General features: G+C 37.2%; 1 protein-coding gene across 2 annotated transcripts in view; it reads left to right on the top strand.

Moving 5' to 3' along the window:
* Positions 1-19,339, top strand: part of TMEM131 (transmembrane protein 131) — a 192,215-nt gene that overhangs the window by 45,632 nt on the left and 127,244 nt on the right. For both annotated transcript variants that reach the window (XM_060170052.1, XM_060170053.1), the window contains exons 2-3: positions 6,953-7,014; positions 18,256-18,296. In XM_060170052.1, the coding sequence (XP_060026035.1) occupies positions 6,953-7,014; positions 18,256-18,296 (103 nt within the window). The remainder of the gene's footprint in view (positions 1-6,952; positions 7,015-18,255; positions 18,297-19,339) is intronic.

Consider the following 19,339-nt stretch of genomic DNA (forward strand, 5'->3'; position numbering starts at 1 on the left):
GTCTTGCACAACTTGAATAAATCCCACTTGGTCATGGTGTGTAATTTTTTATACATTGCTGGATTCAATATATTAAAATTTTTTTGCACATTTTTTTGGGTCTAAGTTAATGAGATATATTTTGTAGTTTTTTAAATAGTCTGATTTTTTTTAGAAAAAAATTTAGTAGTATATATATGTAACATAAAATGTACCATTATAACTGTTTTAAAGTGTACAATTGAGTAGCATTAATTACATTCACAGTGATGTGCCACCATCATCATCTATTTCCAAAACTTTTTCTTCTCCCCAGAGTCTCAGTAATCATTAAGCAGTAAGTCTGACTTCCCCTCGCTCTAGTGCCTTGTAACCTCTAACCTACTTTCTGACTCACTGAATTTGCCTATTCTAGACATTTCATGTAAGTGGAATCACAATATTAGCCCTTTGATGTCTGACTTATTTCACTCAACATAATGTTTTCAAGGTCCATGCGTGTTGTAGCATGTGTCAGAACTTCATTCCTTTTTATGGCTGAATAATATTCTGCTGTATTTATACACCACATTCTATGGCTCCATTCATCTGTTGCTAGACAGTTTATCATACAGGTCCTGTTGTGGGCTATGGTTCCAGTAACCAGCCGAATTTTCAGAGCCCTGGTGGTGGTGTTTTGGTCTGCTTGTTTTGTTTGTTTGTTTTGCTTGTCTGTTTTGGCCACATTGCGTGGCATGCGGGATCTTAGTTCCCCAACCAGGACCAGGGATTGAACCCGCACCCCCTGCAGTGGAAGTGCAGATACTTAACCACTGGACCTTCAGGGAAGTCCTTGGTCTGCTAGTTTTGTGTGGTGCCTCTGGTGCTGCCATGGACCTTGGCTTGTGCTAGGGATGAAGGAGCGCAGTAGGGTGAGCTTCAGTGTATTAGTGATTTTCTCTTGCTTGTTTAGAGTAATTGGTGGTTCTCAGCCATTCATTTTGTAACAAGTTTGCTGATCTTTTTATATAAATTAAGCACTTTAGGATAAAATAAAAATTATGGTATTTTATCATAAGCTATAACATTAATTTTGAAAAACATTTGTGACTCACCATTTTAGATGTGTGGTGTATGTCCAACATATCTGAGTCACGTAAAACTATATTTTGAGTTTTAGTAAGCAACATGGACACAGCCTTTCTTTAGGAAGTTGGTAATACTGAGTGGTGTTGGTAAAATTGGAATTTGACTTATAAATTCCTTTGCACTTTTAATGTGGGTAGAAGATAACAAAGTAGGTGTATATTACTTCTTTCAGATAAGAAAATTAATGAGGAAAGAAACAAGGGTCCAGTCATAAAGTATCTTTATGGATAGAAGGGACCCATACAAACCTAGTTCACAATGTTTAAAAATATCTGTTACTGAGCCTTTTGTTGAAATAAGATCCTGAACAAGTGTAACTATAAAAGAGACATTAATATCATTAACAATAATTAATTCTGAGATAGTAATGCCATTTTTTTTTTCTTCGGTACACGGGCCTCTCACTGCTGTGGCCTCTCCCACTGCGGAGCACAGGCTCCGGACGCGCAGGCTCAGCGGCCATGGCTCACAGGCGCAGCCGCTCCGCGGCATGTGGGATCTTCCCGGACCGGGGCACGAACCCGTGTCCCCTGCATTGGCAGGCAGACTCTCAACCACTGCGCCACCAGGGAAGCCCAGTAATGCCTTTATTTTAACCAATATTTCTTTTCTTCCATTTTCCAGACTCTGTGCTAGATGACAGGCAAACCAGAAACTATTTACAGGTTGTGATAAGAGTTAAAATAGGGCATGGTTAGAGGGGACAGGGAGTGGCTTGGAGCAGTCACTGGGGGTCCCCTCTGAGGGTACTGTTGAGGCTGAGACTTGAAGGGCAACAACCATGAGAAGAGCGTTCCAGGCAGGGTGGCTCTTTGACCCAGGATTTGGGAGTCCTTTCAAGTCCTGCCTGTGTGCCCCTTTCTTCTCCTCTTGGATTTTAAAAAAATCATGGATTTCACTAGTCCAGCCTCCTCCCCTCATGTGAGGAGACTGTGAAGGCCAGAAAGTAAAGACTTGATGGTGACAGCCTAGGATCCTGATGCCTGGTACACACCCCCGCGCCCCCATACACACGCCCAAATGACATGTATTCCTACTAGCTATTTACAACATTCATTGTTTTCATGAATTATTATAAAAGATGTCTGAAAACAAGCATTGTATCTAGTCATCATTTGCAGTGTTCAGAAAAAAGAATCTCTACCTAAAAGAAAAAAAAAACCCTAATTATAGTAGAGAAAGATTTGCCCTTAAAGTGAAGATATTTTTGTCTTATAAATGTCATTCTTTTAAATGATATTTAAATGTCATTTAAATGAGATAGGGAAGTAAACTCAATTTCTGATCTTCTGTTTTGAAAGTAAGTGATAAATAACTGACACACTGAGATTCGTCCGCTGAAAATAAATGTCTTTGTTACTCTCAGACATCATGGTGATGTGGGTGAATATGAGGCGCTTAAAGTAGATCTTACCGAGCCCAGCTTCACAGAGTAAATGCCAATAGAATCATAAAAGCCAGAACTAAAACCTCTTGTGTTTATATGTCCTCCTTTCCTCCCTTGTTATTGGAAATACATGGCTGATTTTTAAAATTAGGTTGCTTGAAGGTACTGTTGGTTGTGAGCATTAGTGTCACGTTACTTTGAAAGTAAATAGTGATGGGTTTAGAAGCATAGGTTCTGGGGTCCCATTGCTGAAATTTATGGCCCCTCTCTAGCCACTTTCTTGCTGAGTGACTTCGAGCCTAACCTCCCTGTGCCTGCTTATCTTCAAACGGAATCCATAAAGTCTAGTCATAGGATTAGTTTGAAGTTTAATAACACAGTAATTGATAATTATTAGATGGTATTCTTATTTCTGATACATCAGATTGCTGCTTTAACTGCGGAACATTGAGACAGTTTGGGATTCCTTTAGAGTGTAAAATAAGGGATAAAAATTCTTGGAAGAGGAAGTAGCTGTCAGTTGTGGTTTCAAATCTAGAGATATGGAGATGTGTGAACTTGACTTGCTTTGGTTACTTTTTGTAACGTATAGCTTAATAACTGTTAACACATTAAATGATTAAGTACATATTCTGTTTTTCTAGGCATATAATTTGAAGTTACTATGATTGATCATTTAAAGCAAAATACCCTAATTTGTTTTATGCCAGAGTTGAATCCTATTCATTTCTACATATTTTAAGGAAAGCTGTTGATGTATAACACAATATTTCCCTTTCAGAACTTTATAAAATAGCTGCCGCTCTTAATTTTTTTCAACTAAGGTAATTCATGTTTTTGTTAAAAGCTCCTAATTAAAAATACAATACACCCAAATTATATTACTGCTTTTCTTTCTTTAGTAAAGTTCTCATCAGTTAGATAAAGGTCTGATCTAGCTTGATGATGGGAACTTATGTGATGGTCATTATGTCATAACTCTATTAGCAGGCACCAAATATAGCACATTTCTGTTACTTTTTTGGGTCTGTTTTCTCTGCTAACTAGATGGAAAGCGTCTAACTGGGAGCTAGACTTTTTGTACATTGTGAGCATCTGACTATTCAGTTAATTCTTGTTCATTGTGTTCTTACGTCAGTAAATCTGTATTCAACAGAAGTATACCAAAAAGGTTTTCTGGATCATCTAAAATTTCACTTTATGTTAAAAGGGTGGGGGAGGGGATGAGAAGTGGGATGGGTGAGCTGGGCAGACAGAGCCTTTTACATTCACAGTCCTTTTTTCTTAATGGTTTATCACTTTATTTGGAGACATTTTTGTGTACTCCACATGTACTCTATGTCAGTAATTCCGTTGGAGCCATTAGCTCTGATCTCACTTTTGAAATGCAGCTACAAGCTAAGACTAGAGGTAACCAGAAAGAGTTCGTTTGTATCAGTGTGTGCAAATACCAGTACTTATACCTGAGCAGAAAGGTGGTATTTCATTCACGCACTCAGTGTTACTGAATGTTCTGTATATATGAAGAACTGGTGGGGAATGAGCAGGGTAGAGCAAGTTGGAGCTGTGGTTGAAGAGAAACACAAGAACTAGAGGACAGGGCTTTCCCAAAATAAAGTCAGGGTGTGATTAAGAGAATAAGAGGAAATCGATGCTCAGCAGGCAGGAAAGACACCATCCTAGTAGGTGAAGTGATCTAATTCGCTGGCATCTCATCTGCCGCGTGACTTTCAGCTTTGGTCATACTGAAAAAGCCAGGTACATGGGCTTAGACAGTAGGCTTCTTCATGGACTCTACCCAAAGACCAACAGGAAGGAGCCAGTGAGGGTCATGTTAAGCCAAGTGAAACACCATTGTTTCATGGGTTTTAAAAAATAAGCTTTTCATTTTAGAACAGTTTCAGATTTATATAAAAATTCTAAATATAGTACAGAGTTGCCATTATACCCCCCTCCCAGTTTGCCCAATTATTAACATCTCACTTAATATGGTACTTTTTTTTTGCAATTAATGAACCAGTATTAGTATATTAAGTACAGTTCATATTTTATTCAGGTTTCCTTAGTTTTTACCTGATTTCCTTTTTCTTTTTTAGAATCCCATCCAAAATAGCATATTACATTTAGTAGTCATGTCTCCTTAGGCGCCTCTGGTCTGTGACAGTTTCTCAAATTTTCTGGTTCTTGATGACCTTGACAGTTTTCAGGAGTGTACTGGTCAGGTGTCTTGTATAACGTCCCTCAGCTGGGATTTGTCTGATGTTTTTCTCATGATGAGTCTGGAGTTATGTGATCTGGGGAGGAAGACCACAGAGATAAAATGCCATTTTTGTTATGACGTATCAAGGATACTGTCCACATGACTTTTCCCTGTGGATATCGACCTTGATCATCTGACTGAGGTAACGTTTGTCAGGTTTCTCCATTGTAAAATTACTCCTTTTTTCCTCTTTTCCATACTGTTTTCTTTAGGAGTCACTATATGCATCCCATGCTTAAGGAATGGGGAGTTATAATGTTCCACCTTCTAAGTAGAAGAGTTTCTGTATAAATTGTTTAGAATTCTTCTGCCTGAAAGTTTTGTCTCTTCTCCCCCATTGTTTATTTATTCATTCATTTCTTTATACCAGTATGGACTCACAGATATTTATTTTATACTTTGGGTTTTAATCCAGTACTGCTTGACTTATTTTATTGCTCAAGTTGTTCCAACTTTGGCCATTTGGGAACACTTACTGTTAACTCTTACATCTGTTTGACACATTCCCATCAATGTAAGACTTTTTTTTTAAAGCACTTTCTGGCACAAGTTGCTCCCATTTCATCTTGTGTATTTCCTGCCCCAGTCCTAGATTCAGCCATTTCTCCAAGAAGCCCCAGTTCCTTTTATTGGGGAATGGTAGTAGAACCCAAGATCTAGGTGCTAGATGTGCTTTTTGCTACTGGGTTGTAATACATGTGTGTATACTAACCTGTGTATATGCACATCTGTAAATATTTCTATATGCAACCATCTGTATCTGTATTAAGCTCAACATGAATTTGTACTGATGTTGCCAACTCTAATCCATTACCACATAGATTGTTCTAGCCTCCTTCCCTTGCTTTTGTGTAAACTCTTATTCCGACAGTGAGAAATCTCTCACCATCCACCATCCACCATCCGTATATTGTTCAATTCCAGTGTACATGTATAGCAGCGTCAGGATGGTTAACCCAAACCCCTGTGGAAAATAACTTTATTAACTAGAGATAGTGCTTATGTACAGTTTCTGTTGCCTTTAGTCTTACAGATTCCACTCATTTCCAAATTACTTAGGTCAGCACCTTTCCCCACTCCACCCTACTTCAGGGAGATGGTTTCATACCTTTGCTATGTATTTAAATTGTTTTGTCATATTCTGTAATCTATCTTGGGATTCCTGATCTCCTAAATGATTTTTTTAATTGCATACAGTAGGTTCACACTTTGTGCTGTGAAGTTCTGTTTTTGACAAATGCATAGTGTTAATTGCATCTACCATTACAGTATCATACAGAAGAGTTTCACTGCTTTGAAAAATTCCCTATGCTTTGCTTATTCCACCCTTCCTTTCTTTCTCCAAACCCCTAGCAACCACTGATCTTTTTACCATCTCTACAGTATTGCCTTTTCCAGAATGGCATATACTTGAAATCATAGAGCATGTAGCCCTTTCTTTTACTTTTTATCACTAATATTCCACTGTATGGTTAATCTACATTTGTCTCTTTATTCAGCTATTGAAGGACATCTTGATTGTGTCCAGTTTTTGATGATTATGAAAAAAAGCTGCTATAAGGAAATGCTTGCAGATTTTTGTGTGGACATAAATTTCCAAATCAGTTGGGTAAATATTTAGGAGCACAATTGCTGGATTGTATGGTAAACGTACGTTAGCTTTTTAAATACCCTGTCTTTGCATTGTACTCAGTTTCTTGGAATGGAATAATCTTTTGCCATTCTCCTTGCCCACTCCCCCACCAAGTCAGTTTTGACCATTGATCCCAGGTCCTGTCATCACTACAAATGAGCAAATGATATAGAACTTCAGCTTACCATTTTGGGGGGAAATAAAATCCTCTAGTGATGTTTCCTATGTGTTTATGTTATTTTCAGTTAATCTCTCAGTGAAAATAATCAGCTGCATCTAGTTGAATTTTACTGTTTTGTGCTTTCTGGCAGTATAGCAGGAGTAAATATTTTGTGAGTGGCTTAAATAGCCTGTAGGTTGTTAAAAGTACTTTCTAATTGGGTTGTATTGTTTTGGTTTCATAGTTACTAAAATCCTGAAGAACTAGTCAGATTTTTCTCTTCAACCATCACCATCAAGCAGTATATTTTCAAAATATTAAGTTGTAGTAATTAACTTTAAAAGATTTTATTTAAATGAAATTTATGTTCCCGTTAAGTGATAATATGTTTTGCTTCCTTCACAGCATTTATTCAGTCGGAGAGCATAATAGAAGTACTGCGTTTTGATGATGGAGGACTTCTACAGGTAATTTTATTTTAAGCTTGAAGAATTATCTCAATGTCAAGCCTTGAATAACATCTGATTATTATTTTTCTTTTAAAACGTAACTGGTTCATATGAAATATATTTTATGAGCTTCATATGCAGACAGGGCAGTAGAGTCATTGGTAATAATAAAAACCTCCATAGCTGTATGGATTACCTTTTAAATAAAATATTTCTGGGGGATGTTGAGAGGTTAGGTGGGGAGAGTTAGATCAGGAGCAGTGGAATTGGTGGTAAGCTCTATTAGTATGGAGCCAGTGAGTGAAACGCTGAATTTGGATGTTGGACCGAAAAATATTTATCTGGAAGAGAACTTCTCCAGAGGATATAAGTTCTGCAGCTTTACATCTATATCATCCTTCCACTAGCCATTCTAAGCCGTGTCTTTATATATATTATACATAAAATTAGAAAGTGTAATCTGATAAAAATCCTATTCTGCCTTTCAGACATAGCTCACGTAGCACCGTGAAGCCTATTTTAGTCTTCTTAGCTAAAAAGCAGTTATAGAATTTCAGAGCTGAAAGAGACAGTAAAAGCCATCTTAACCAACCCTGATTTTTGTGGCTGATTTTCTCCTTCCAAACTTTTTTCATATTCTATGCTTGTCTTACAGTACTCACCACCTTTGTAATAATAACAAGTGTTTTTAAATACCATGTTATTTGATAGCATGGCTGATAATTTTTTTATTCATGTTATATTCAGGGGAAACCAAGGTTTAGATTAAGAAAGTTGCCCACGATCCCATGACTTTGCAGTAATGGCATGGGTATTAGAATTCTGGTCTTCTCACTCCAGGTGTGATTGTTAGTCTCTTTGTTACATGATGCTGCCTATGATGTATTTGTTTACTTACTTATAACTAAATACATGACTTAAATAGTTCTCCTGTAGCTTATAATAAAGGCAGGAAAGTGAAAATTAAAGTTAGATCAAGGCAATAGAGAAATAATTCTGCTAGGGACTTGGAATAAGATTTGTGTTTTAGCATAAATTTAGATTTCAGACACTAAGCCAAACAAAGTAAGCAAGGAAAAAAGTGATGGGTTGTAAGGTTCTTTTTCTCTGACAATGAAGCAAATAAATGTTTCGGATGAAAACTTTTTCCCTGTTTCTAAATTTTTAAATAAACTTATTCTACTTTTATATAAGAGATGTTGAGAAACACAGCAGGCAGTGGCTGCATGGTGCTTGCAGAAAGTCTTCGTATGGCTTTTTATATTTTAAAAGTGAATAACAACTGAAGATATATAATGATCTCTAGTTTTGTAAAGCCACCTTGCTAGAAAATGATCTTAGTCTCTTGCTCTAGTTCTTTAATCTGTTGCAAGATGAGAACTTGGAGAACCTATAGAAATCACTGTTTTAAACATCTCCCTTTTGGTGATTTGCAGGATCTAGAGAGCAGGCAACTCAGGACTGAATTTCTAAAAAATTCTCTGAGTGTAGTTATCCTGTACTGATTGAAAAAGGATTTATTATATCCTTCAGGAACTAGACATCTAGGTTGCAAGTTGATAATCCATTTTGAAAACTCTGAAGCTTGACATGTGTTTTTGCTGGGGGAGGCTGTCAATTCACGTCTAAAAGGACTTGGGTGTGGAAGAGCTCGTCAGCTGGGATGTCATTTGCTCACCCTCTTTGGATCTGCTGAAATGCTTGGACCAGTGCTTGGGGGAGGCCTCAGAGTTCTATAGCTAAGGTAATTTTAGACTGGAGTGTTAAGGGCAGGTATTACCACTGGTTACCTCAGCCACAGTGAAACCTCACTAAGCCTCCTGCAGAATGCCTAATGTTGAGATGCTATATATAGTGGATTATATATCTGCAAGTAACAGAACATAAGACCCCTCTGAATAGTAATTTATAAAAATCATTCATTTTAATGTTGAAGAATGTTGCCTAGGAACAACTGTTTTGATTTTGACATAATGTCATTCTTTCTGGCGATAATTTGCCAATAAGTTCAGCTTTTTCTTAAACAGCTCCTGGTTTCTTGTGATTAGAAGAGAAGTAGGTTCATGTAGCATTTCTGTGGCAGAATATATATTGGGTTTCTCCAAATTAAATTAAAGCTAAAGCAGGGAGAGAGTCAAAGCAACAGCCTTGTTTTACATTATTTAAAATTAGAATTTTGCTTGAGAGCATTCATTCCCAGATTGTGGAATTTATGTTACAGTCATGTGGCTTGGCTCATGGTGATTTTTTAAGTCCTAAAAATTAATTGATGATAAGTCAGTAAAAATTGTAAAAACATTAAAAATTTGCTAGGAAGTTTGGACTTGATTTCCTATTTTATTTTTAAAGAAAAGGAAAATGAGGCTCATAGAATATTCAGTTGCTAGAGTAAGAATGCAGCATCCAGTAAGTACCCGGCTTCCTGGTTCCAGAGCTCTTTCCACAGTATGATGCAAGTGCATTTCTTGCCAGTGCGTTCCATGCGTTATCACTAGTAATGTTAGGATATGATTAGAAATCGTAGCAATCCTCTTAGCCCATGTTTTCTTTAGTTGGTGTTTTGACCATTGTAATTCCTGCTTGGCAAGGCTACTAAGATTTGGTATATAGAACATAGGAAGCTGAGTCAGTTCTTAAGGTGAGCAGACACTGAGGATTCTGCCTCAGGAGCTTGCTGAGAACCCCAGCTGGCACGTATAATAAAGGATATCTGTTAAGGAGGAGGAATGTGGAAAAAACTATGGTAAACAACATACTTAACAGTGAAATGCTGAAAGTTTTATCTCTGAGATGAAGAATGGATCAAAGATGCCCACTAAATACCACTTATATTCAACATCATGCTAGTTGTAGCCAATAAAGTAAGACAAGAACAGCTACTGAAACGCGCGCACCTAGAGCCTGTGCTCTGCAACAAGAGACGCCACCGCAATGAGAAGCCCGTGCATCGCAACAAAGAGTGGGCCCCGCTCACGGCAGCTGGAGGGAGCCCGCACACAGCAACGAAGACCCAACGCAGCCATAAATAAATAAATAAATAACTTGTAAAAATAAATAAAATTTAAAAATAAATAAAGACAAGAAAAAGAATTAAAAACTAAAAGGATTGAAAAGGAAGAAAAAAATGTTATGCACCGCAGATTATGATAGTTTATGGAGGTCATCCAAAGCATCTACAGATAAGTTACTAGATTCAATAAGCAATTTAGGAAGTTTGCAGGATAACAGTTGATACATAAAAAGCAACTGCATTTCTATGTTTATGTTGAGCCGTATGAATTATACCACTTCTATAGATCAGAAAAGGCAACAGAGTCTAGCCAGACTCACACATATATGGATACTTGATTTATGAATAAAGTGTCGCTGAAGAATATTGGGGAAAGAAAATATTGGGGAGCAGTCAATAAAGGGTGCTAGGACAAGTGAATATCTATATGGGAGAAATAAAACTTTGACTTCACACCAATAACAAAAATAGTATAACTATTTTGGGACTCTGGAGTCTTTTGAATGCTTATAGCTTCAAGCGGAAGGCTTGAGGTAAATTGAAGTAAAATATGGTCCATTTCAGCTCTCAGCCTAGAAGCAGTTACCCACCCTCACCCCCGGCCCTGCGGCAAGCAGCTGTGCATGTTCATCAAGCAGCTTGCACACAGCTTGCAGAAGCCTGTGGGCAAAAAAGGCTTCTGTCCTCCAGGTATTGGGGATCCATGCCCTGATTGCTGCTTTTGATCACAGAGGTTTAGACAGAGAGGCAGGCGGCCATCATTGTTGCAACTCCCCCATTGTTAAAAGTTCCTCACCCTGAAGTGAACCAGAAGATTTAAAGGGCTGACAACCTTCAAAAGCCACTGCATATATGGGGGAAATTAGAAAATCACTTTGAATGTTCAGGGAAAGGCCCAGGTTCATAAAACACCTGAGAAGACCTTAAGTGTACACCTCAGGCTTATCTTTGGCACAGACATAGCCTACATCATAAAACCAAAAACAATAAACAGAAGCAAACAGATAGCAAACTCTGGAAAAGGAGGAGAATCTGACACCCAGAGTTACTCCATTATTAAATTCAAATATCCAGTTTTAAACAAAAAATCACAGTGTACAAAAAGAAACAAAGTATGGCTCATTCAAATGAAAAAATTAATCAACAGAAACTATCTCTGAAAAAGACCCGATGGCAGATCTACTATACAAATTTGAAGTAGATCTGCTTTAAAACAGTCATTTTAAGGATGCCCAAAGAACTAAAGGAAGATGTGAAGAAAATCAAGAAAACAATGTATGAATAAAATGGAAATATCAATAAAAAGATAGAAAACCTAAAAAGAAAACCAAAAGAGGGTGACATCATCAAGATGGCAGAGTAGGCAGCCCTAGCTCTCATTCTTGTACAGAAACACTGACATAAAAGTAAATGTTGGTACCAAAATACTTTGAAGAGAAATTCAGAATCCATCAAAGAAGCAGAAGTACCCCTAGAAGGGCACAAACTGAGAGCAGTCAGATTTTGCTGATAAGAGGAGTACTGACTTTTCTTTAATCTTTCATCTTTTTGTTCCTCAGACTCGAGAATTTCCACTGTCTTGTCTTCAAGTTTGATGATTCTTTCTTTTGCCTGCTCAAATCTGCCTTTGAATCGTTCTAATGAATTTTTCATTTCAGTTTTTGTACAGTATTTCAGTTTTGCAAGATGAATAACTTCTAGAGATTTAGTGTACAACATGACTGTAGGTATAATACTGTATTATATACTTGAAATTTGCTAAGATAGTAATTAATTGCTCTCACCAAAAAAAAGAGTATATGAGGTGATCATTTCACAATGTGTATGTATATCAAAACATCACATTGTACACCTTAAATATAAACAATTTTTATTTTCCAACTATACCTCAGTGAAGCTGGGGAAAAAAGAAATTAAAAAGAAAATTGAGCTGAAAATACAGTAACTTAAGTGAAAAATTCTCTATGCTGAGGAACAGAAAGATTAAAGAAAAGTCAGTAGAGCCTAAGACCATCAAGTGAACCAACATATGCATTGTGGGAGTCCTGAAAGGTAAAAAGAGAAAGAGACAGAGAGAATACTTGAAGAAATAATGCCTGAAAATGTCACAAATTAATGAAAGACATGAATATAAGCATCCAAGAAGCTCAATGAACTCCAAGTAAGATGAACTCAGAGACTCATACTGGGACATGTTAAATCAGACCTTAAAAAGGCAAAGAAAATCTTGAAAGCAACAAGAGCAACGGGACTCATCACATAAAAAGGATCCTCGATAAGTTATTAAGAGATTTCTCATCACAAACTTTGGAGACCAGAAGGCAGTGGGCCCATATATTCAAAGTATTAGAAGGAAAAAACTATCAACCAAGAATCCTATAACTGGCAAAACTGTTCTTCAAAAGTGAGGGAGAAATTAAGACATTCCCACATAAACAAAAGCTGAGGAATCTCATTACCATTAGACCTGCCTTGCAAGAAATGCTGAAGGGAGTCCTGCAGGTAAAAATGAGAGAACACTAGACAACAAGGTAAAGCCATATGAAGAAATAAAGATCACAGTAAAAGTAAATACATGGGCAGTTTAAAAGTCGGTATTATTGTAACAATGGTTTGAAACTCCACTTTTTGTTTTTTACAAGATTTGAGACTAATACATTTAAAAAAAATAGTCTAAAAGCAAGGATTATTGTCACTTTGGTTTGTAACTCCACATTTTGTTTTCTATATAATTTAAAGATTAATGTACTTAAAATAATTCTTAGTTTGTTTTTGGATACAAAAAGAAGAAATTCTGTGACATTAACAACCAAAAGAAGTAGGGATGGAGCTGTTAAGAAGTACGCATTGAGTGTGATTGAGTTAAATCTGATAAAAATTCAAATTAGGGTGTTATAACTTTAGGATGTTAGATTAATCCCCATGGTAACCACAAAGAAAATAATATAGGAAATACACAAAATGAATTTAAACATTTCACTACCAAAAAATCAACTAAACCAAAAGATGACAGGACTACAGGAAATGAGGGAGTAAAACAGTATAAGGCATATAGAAAACAAATAGCAAAATGTCGGAATTAAGTATACTATTGAAGCTGAGCTGGTAGGAATTCAAACAAGTTTGTTGTAGATTTAAGATATAAATTATAATCTCCAGGGTAACCACTAAGAAAATAATGTAAAATATACATAAAAGGAAATGAGTGGCCAACTTCAGCTTGTGTAAGCTAAAAGAAGTCAGTTTTAGGCATATACAGTCTTATCAAGGGTATGTCAGGAATTCCCTGGCGGTTCAGTGGTTAGGGCTCCACACTTTCACTCCTGAGGGCATGGGTTCAACCCCTGGTTGGGGAACTAAGATCCCGCAAGCCACAAAACCAAAAAAAAAAAAGAAAAAAGGATATGTCATAATAAGTGTGTAATAATTACACATAAGAGCACAAGATTTGAATTCTGACATATACTGTTTGATCCTGGACTGGTAAATATAATTTGAGTGTCTCCAGTGTATTGAGAATTGCAAGGAGCGCTGGAGATAGAGACAGTTGTGGCCGTTAACGCACTTTGAATTGTAATGTAAGGAGGTGTTATTACAAATGAAAATTAAATTATTGATATGTCTTTATAAAATTCAGGTTACAGTAGGGTTTTCAGTCTTGGCAATATTTATATTTTGGACCAGGTAATTCCTTGCTGGCAGATGAGGAAAGAAGACTGTTTTAAGTGTTGTACGGTGTTTAGCAGCATCCCTGGCCTCTACCCTGTAGATGCCAGTAGCCCTTTCAGTTGCAACCATCAAAAATGTCTCTAGACATTGCCAAATGCCCCGGAGGACAAAATTGCCCCCAGTTGGAACCACTAGGTTATAGGGATAAACTTATATATTATTTTTATGATAAGAGAATTTAATACTGTTTGGGAATATACCACATACTTATTTTTGGCAGAGTCTTTTCCATTTGAGTGGAAGAATAGTTCATTTTCCTCCTTTATATCCCTTTGGGGTGCTCTCTGAGAGAGACTGTGCTCAGACTGGTCTGGAATGTGGAGCCTAGCAGTGAGCTAGGCTGAGACTGGGGCCCTTAAATGCAACAGAAGAATGGAGTCTGAATTGTGGGTGGGAATTGTGCTTATCTTTGTAGATGCACAGTGAAAAGATCATTTGCAGTATGTCAAGCGTTACCAACTTTAAGTATCTGCGATTCAGTGAAGTTTACTTTGAAATATTGTAGGTATGTCTTATATTTGATAGAAGATACAGAAATACATGGCACAGACATTTTCTAGGGCCCTGAGTACTCCTGACAGACCCTTATCTCTGAGCATAAAGTTCAAAGGTTTCCACTAATCAGATGGTGAAATAGGAAATCTCAGTCTCTTCTAGGGATTACTTCATAGTTTGGTGAGCTGACCATCTTTTTTCATATGATTACTGGCCATTTATTTTTCTTTAAGTGATTTGCCTCCTGTTCTTTGCTTATATTTCAATCACAGTATTCTTTTCCCCAGTTTCTTTCTTTTTCTTTCTTTTTGCTGTTCAGTTATAAAATACTTACGTAAATAGCAGATCTTTTCATTGTTACTAATGTAACCCTTTTTTTGCTTGATTTTTCTCTTCTTTTCTGGGGGATGGGGTGGGAGGAGGCGTTTACCTTGTTTATTTTTGCTCATTCTTTGGCTTTCAACGTATTTGAATCCTTTTGTGTTAGGTATTTACAGTCTATAGTTGGGCTTTGTTTTTTCAACATGATCCTTTTGTCTTTCTTAATAGACGAGTTTATCTCTAAATGAGATAATCATGCTATATATGTGTTTAATCTATTCCATCTAATTTTTATGCCTTCCTTTTTGTTTTCTCTCAGTTTCGGGGCTTAAGTTTCAGATACGTATTTAAGATATGTTTAAACCTTCATTTCTCAAATTACTTCAGAAACAAAGTAGTGTCTATTGTGATCTTTCCTTTTCTCTCAATATTTAGGGTTGTGCTGAGATTTTTATTCTTATTATAGTTAAATGACTTTTCTATTTTGTGGCTTATACTTCAAAAACAACATTTACTTTCTGCTTTTCTAACCTTATTTCCACAGTTCCTTTACTGTATCTGCTTATCTTTCACAAGACAGCTTCCTCATTTGCAATTCTTCATGAGTAATCATCTTGCCCAGATTGTCTTCATGAAGATATTTTTTTCCCCTCCAGAAAGTATACATGGGTGCTACACTGCCTGAGTCTCCTTTCTGTCAGCTCCAGATGGGGACCACAGTTTGGCATGTCCTAGAATTCTTAGGTTGTACTTTCTATTGAAGTAAAAGTGACACACAGTAAACTGTGCATGTTTAAAGTGTATGATTTGAAAAGTTCGACATATTATACACCTGTGAAAGTATTACTGCAATCAAGATAATAGATATATGTATCCGTGGCCCCCAAAAGTTTACTTGTGACCCTGGGTAATCCCTCTACCCTCCTCTCCATCTCTAGGCAACGCTGATTTGCTTTCTGACACCATCAGTTTATACTTGAAATCATTTTATATAAATGGAATCGTATAGAACGTACTTTTTGGGAATTTGACTCAGCGTGATTATTTTAAGAGTTATCAATGTTGTTGCATGTATCAGTAGTTTATTTCTTTTTCCCCATTCAAATGTTATTTTCTGTTCTTTTAAAAATATTTTTTCTAAAATAATAAAGAAATATTTAATAGAGAAAAAGAAAGGTTCCTAGTCTTTGAGTTTACTCTCTTTTTATTGCTGAGTAATATTCTACTGTTCTATCCCGTACCACAATTCATGTGTCACTTCATCTGTTGATGGAAATTTCGGTGGTTCCAGTAACAAATAAAGCTGCCATAAACATTCATGTATAAGTCTTTGTATGGACTTATGCTTTTGTTTCCCTTGGGCAAATATCTCAGAGAGGTCATATGGTGGGTGTTTTAAGTTTAACTTGTAAGAAACTGCCAAGCTTCTTCTAAAATGGTGATTCTGTGTTACATTCCCACCGGCAGTGTATGAAAGTTCCAGTTACTGCACATCCTTGCCAGCCCTCAGTATGGTCAGTCTTTTCCATTTTGGACATTATTGTAGGTTGTAGTGTATTGTTGGAGTTTAAATTTGCTTTCCCTTGATAACTGGTGCTGAGCATCTTCTCATGTTCTTAACGGACATTTGTAGAATTGCTCTTTTTTTAAAATTGGGTGGTTTTCTTATTATTCAGATTCGTAAGTTCTTCATGTGTTCAAGATACAAATCCTTCATCAAATAGGTGATTTGCAAATATTTTCTCTCAGTATGTGGTTTGCCTTTTCATTTTCATAGCAATGTCTTTTGGTGAGCGTATTTTTAAAAGTTTGATGAAGTCCAATCCATCAGTTTCTTCTTTTATGACTAGTGTTTTTTTTGTCCTGTTCATGAAATCTTTGTCTGTTTGAATGTTGCAAATATCTATTTTTTTTGTTGAAACTTTATAATTTTAGTTTTTATGCTTAGAACTATGACTTATCTAAAATTAATTTGAGTGCCTGGTGTGATACAAGGGTAAGGGTTCATTTTCCCCCAAGCTTTGTTCAGTTGTTCCAGCACCATCTGTTGAAAAGATACATGTTTCTCTACTGAATTACATTGATGCCTTTGTTGAAACTCAAGTTGACTATAAACGTGAGTTCGTTTCTGAGTTTTCTCCAGTTCTGTTGGCCTGTGTTGTCTGTCTTTATACTGGTGCCACACTGTCTTGATTGCTGTAGCTTTTTTTCTATTGTAGTAAAATACGCCTAACATAAAATTACAATTTTAACCATTTTTAAGTGTACATTTCAGTGGCATTAAGTACATTCGCCTTTGTTTCTGCATCACCACCATCTAGCTCCAGACCTTTTATTTTCATCCCAAACCGAAACTGTGTGCCCATTAAACAACAATTCCCCATTCCCCCTACTGCAGCCCCTGGCAACCAGCATTCTACTCTCTGTCTCTGTGAATTTGTCGACTCTAAGTACCTCATGTAAATGGAATCATATAGTTTTTGTCCTTTTGTGACTGGCTTGTTTCATTTAGTCTAAGTGTAGACTTAGTTTTCAAGGTCCATCCATGTTGTAGCATATGTCAGAATTTCCTTCCTTTTCAAGGCTGAATAATATTTTTTTGTATGTATACACCACATTTTGTTTCTTCATTTATTCATCAGTAGGTGCTTGCGTAGCTTCCAGGCTTTGCAATTATGAATAATGCTGCTATGAACATGGATATCTAAATAACTGTTGAGTCCCTGCTCTCTGCATTCAGTTCTTTGGGGTATAAACCTAGAAGTGTGATTGCTGATCTTCTAATCCATATCCTACACTACAGCCAAATAATGTCTTTCACACTTAAATCGTCTAGACCACGTCTGTGTCTCTGTTTCTCCCCTACAACTTCAGTCCCCTCGTACTACATTTAGAGTACAACACAGTCCAGACTTCTTAGCATGGCTTCTTACCAGGGCACAACACAATAGGGCGCTGCCTCACCTCCAACCTCATTTCTGCTTCTCTCCCTCTTCTCTCTAAACTCCAGCCACATAGACCTGCCATCTGTTTCTTGAGCATCCAGGCTCTTTCCGGTACTAGGACCTTTGCATGTGCTGTTTTCTCCACCACCACAAAATCCCACCTCCAAACACAGCTCTTCTTTATCCTTTAGGTTTCAGTATAAATGTTATCTCTTCAGACAGGGCTTCCCTCATGACATATTTAAGCATGTCACCTATTTATTCTCTTTCATAACATCTTTCCAATTTTTCCAAAGTCCTTTTATTCAATGCATAAACACATATTTATTTAGTTTTAAAATAACTGACTCCGCCTACCCCTACCCCGCCCCGTACCTCAAGCTCCATGGTGGCAGGAACCATAATAGACCAGCACCTGCACACAGTTGGGAAGGAGTGAACAGTAGAGACACGGGTAGCCTCACACAGTAATTGGAAAGAGGACTCTTCTCATAGGATGTATTGGTTTGACAAGCTTCTAAAAATCAGTCCTATTACTTTGCATTACTTCCATGTGTGTTTAAAATTTAATCCAAATTATTCCCTCATTTGAATTATATGGTGTGACAAATGATTTCATATGATTTAGGGATCAGGTTTAACCTGAAAGTAAGTATAAGGTCAAAGTTGAAACTGTAATAAAATATGTTGGATATTCTGTATGTGTGTAGTATAAAGATTTGGTTTCCATGTTTTCACTCTTGTTTTCTTCCTTCACAGACTGAGACAACACTTGGACTCAGTTCATACCAACAGAAAAGGTAAGGCAGTAATAGGTATATATATATATTTTTAATATATAAAATTTTATGTATTTAATAAGATACTGACATACTTTTAGGTCTTTCTGGGGGATTCCCGCTCTCTGTTTTCCCCATACTTTTTTTGGTGAGGAGGGAAAACAAATAGTAAATCACATTATATCAGGTATTTCAAGTATTGTGTATGGAAGACCAAGTTTAAATCTGAATTTGCATGTCGTGCATTGTGTAGCATTCCTTCCGCATCACATGCAAAGGGGTTTACTTGTAGCTGAAACTCCCCTTGCTTTGGAAGAGTTTCGGCTTTATAGCTCCCAGTGACCTCTCCCGTGGTCCTCCCCGCTTTTTATGGGCTGAGCAGTGCTGCCCTCAGTTGTCATCAAGGGTCTACCTGCAGGCCCCTGGCAGAGGAAGTTACCGTAAAGGGAGAGATGATTCTAATTACAGGAGACCCTAACTGGTTGTCCTGTTGACCCCCCTTGTTTGACACATGAGGACTCTGAGATTCTTGGAACCAAGGGATGTGCTAACAAGGTTAGACTGGCAGGATTTCAGGTAGAATTCATTATCTTCTGATCACCAGCCCCGTGTTGCATTCCCTTTGATATTCTTATATCAAGTATGGAATCCTTCAGTGTTCGCTGTGCTTTCTCTCTTTAGCCAGAAGAGCGATATAGAGTTAGTTAAGAATTAGAGGGGAAATGCTTTGAAAGAGGCATAGGGGAGCCAGTGGAGGCACATGAAGGAAAGTGGTCGTGATGGAGCTTACATGGTAGGGAAGAGAGGTGAGAGTCTGCACAGTCTGCTCTGTGCTGGGGCTGTGGGTACGCTCCCTGCCTTGAGACGTCTTGAAGGACAGTAGAGACACAGCTTCTGATGAGGTTATAAAGCATATGTGTTGATGAAATGACAAAGGCAATCTGCTTTCTGAAAGAAGGTGGCTCACTTGAAGAGTATATTATAATCCAATGATAGAAGCCTCAGGGCTTAGTTGTAGGGGATCAGGTACCTGAGACACATGGGTGTGCCTCACATGGTGTCTC

The sequence above is a fragment of the Lagenorhynchus albirostris genome, chromosome 13 (genome assembly GCF_949774975.1).
Source record: "Lagenorhynchus albirostris chromosome 13, mLagAlb1.1, whole genome shotgun sequence".
Classification (NCBI taxonomy): domain Eukaryota; kingdom Metazoa; phylum Chordata; class Mammalia; order Artiodactyla; family Delphinidae; genus Lagenorhynchus; species Lagenorhynchus albirostris.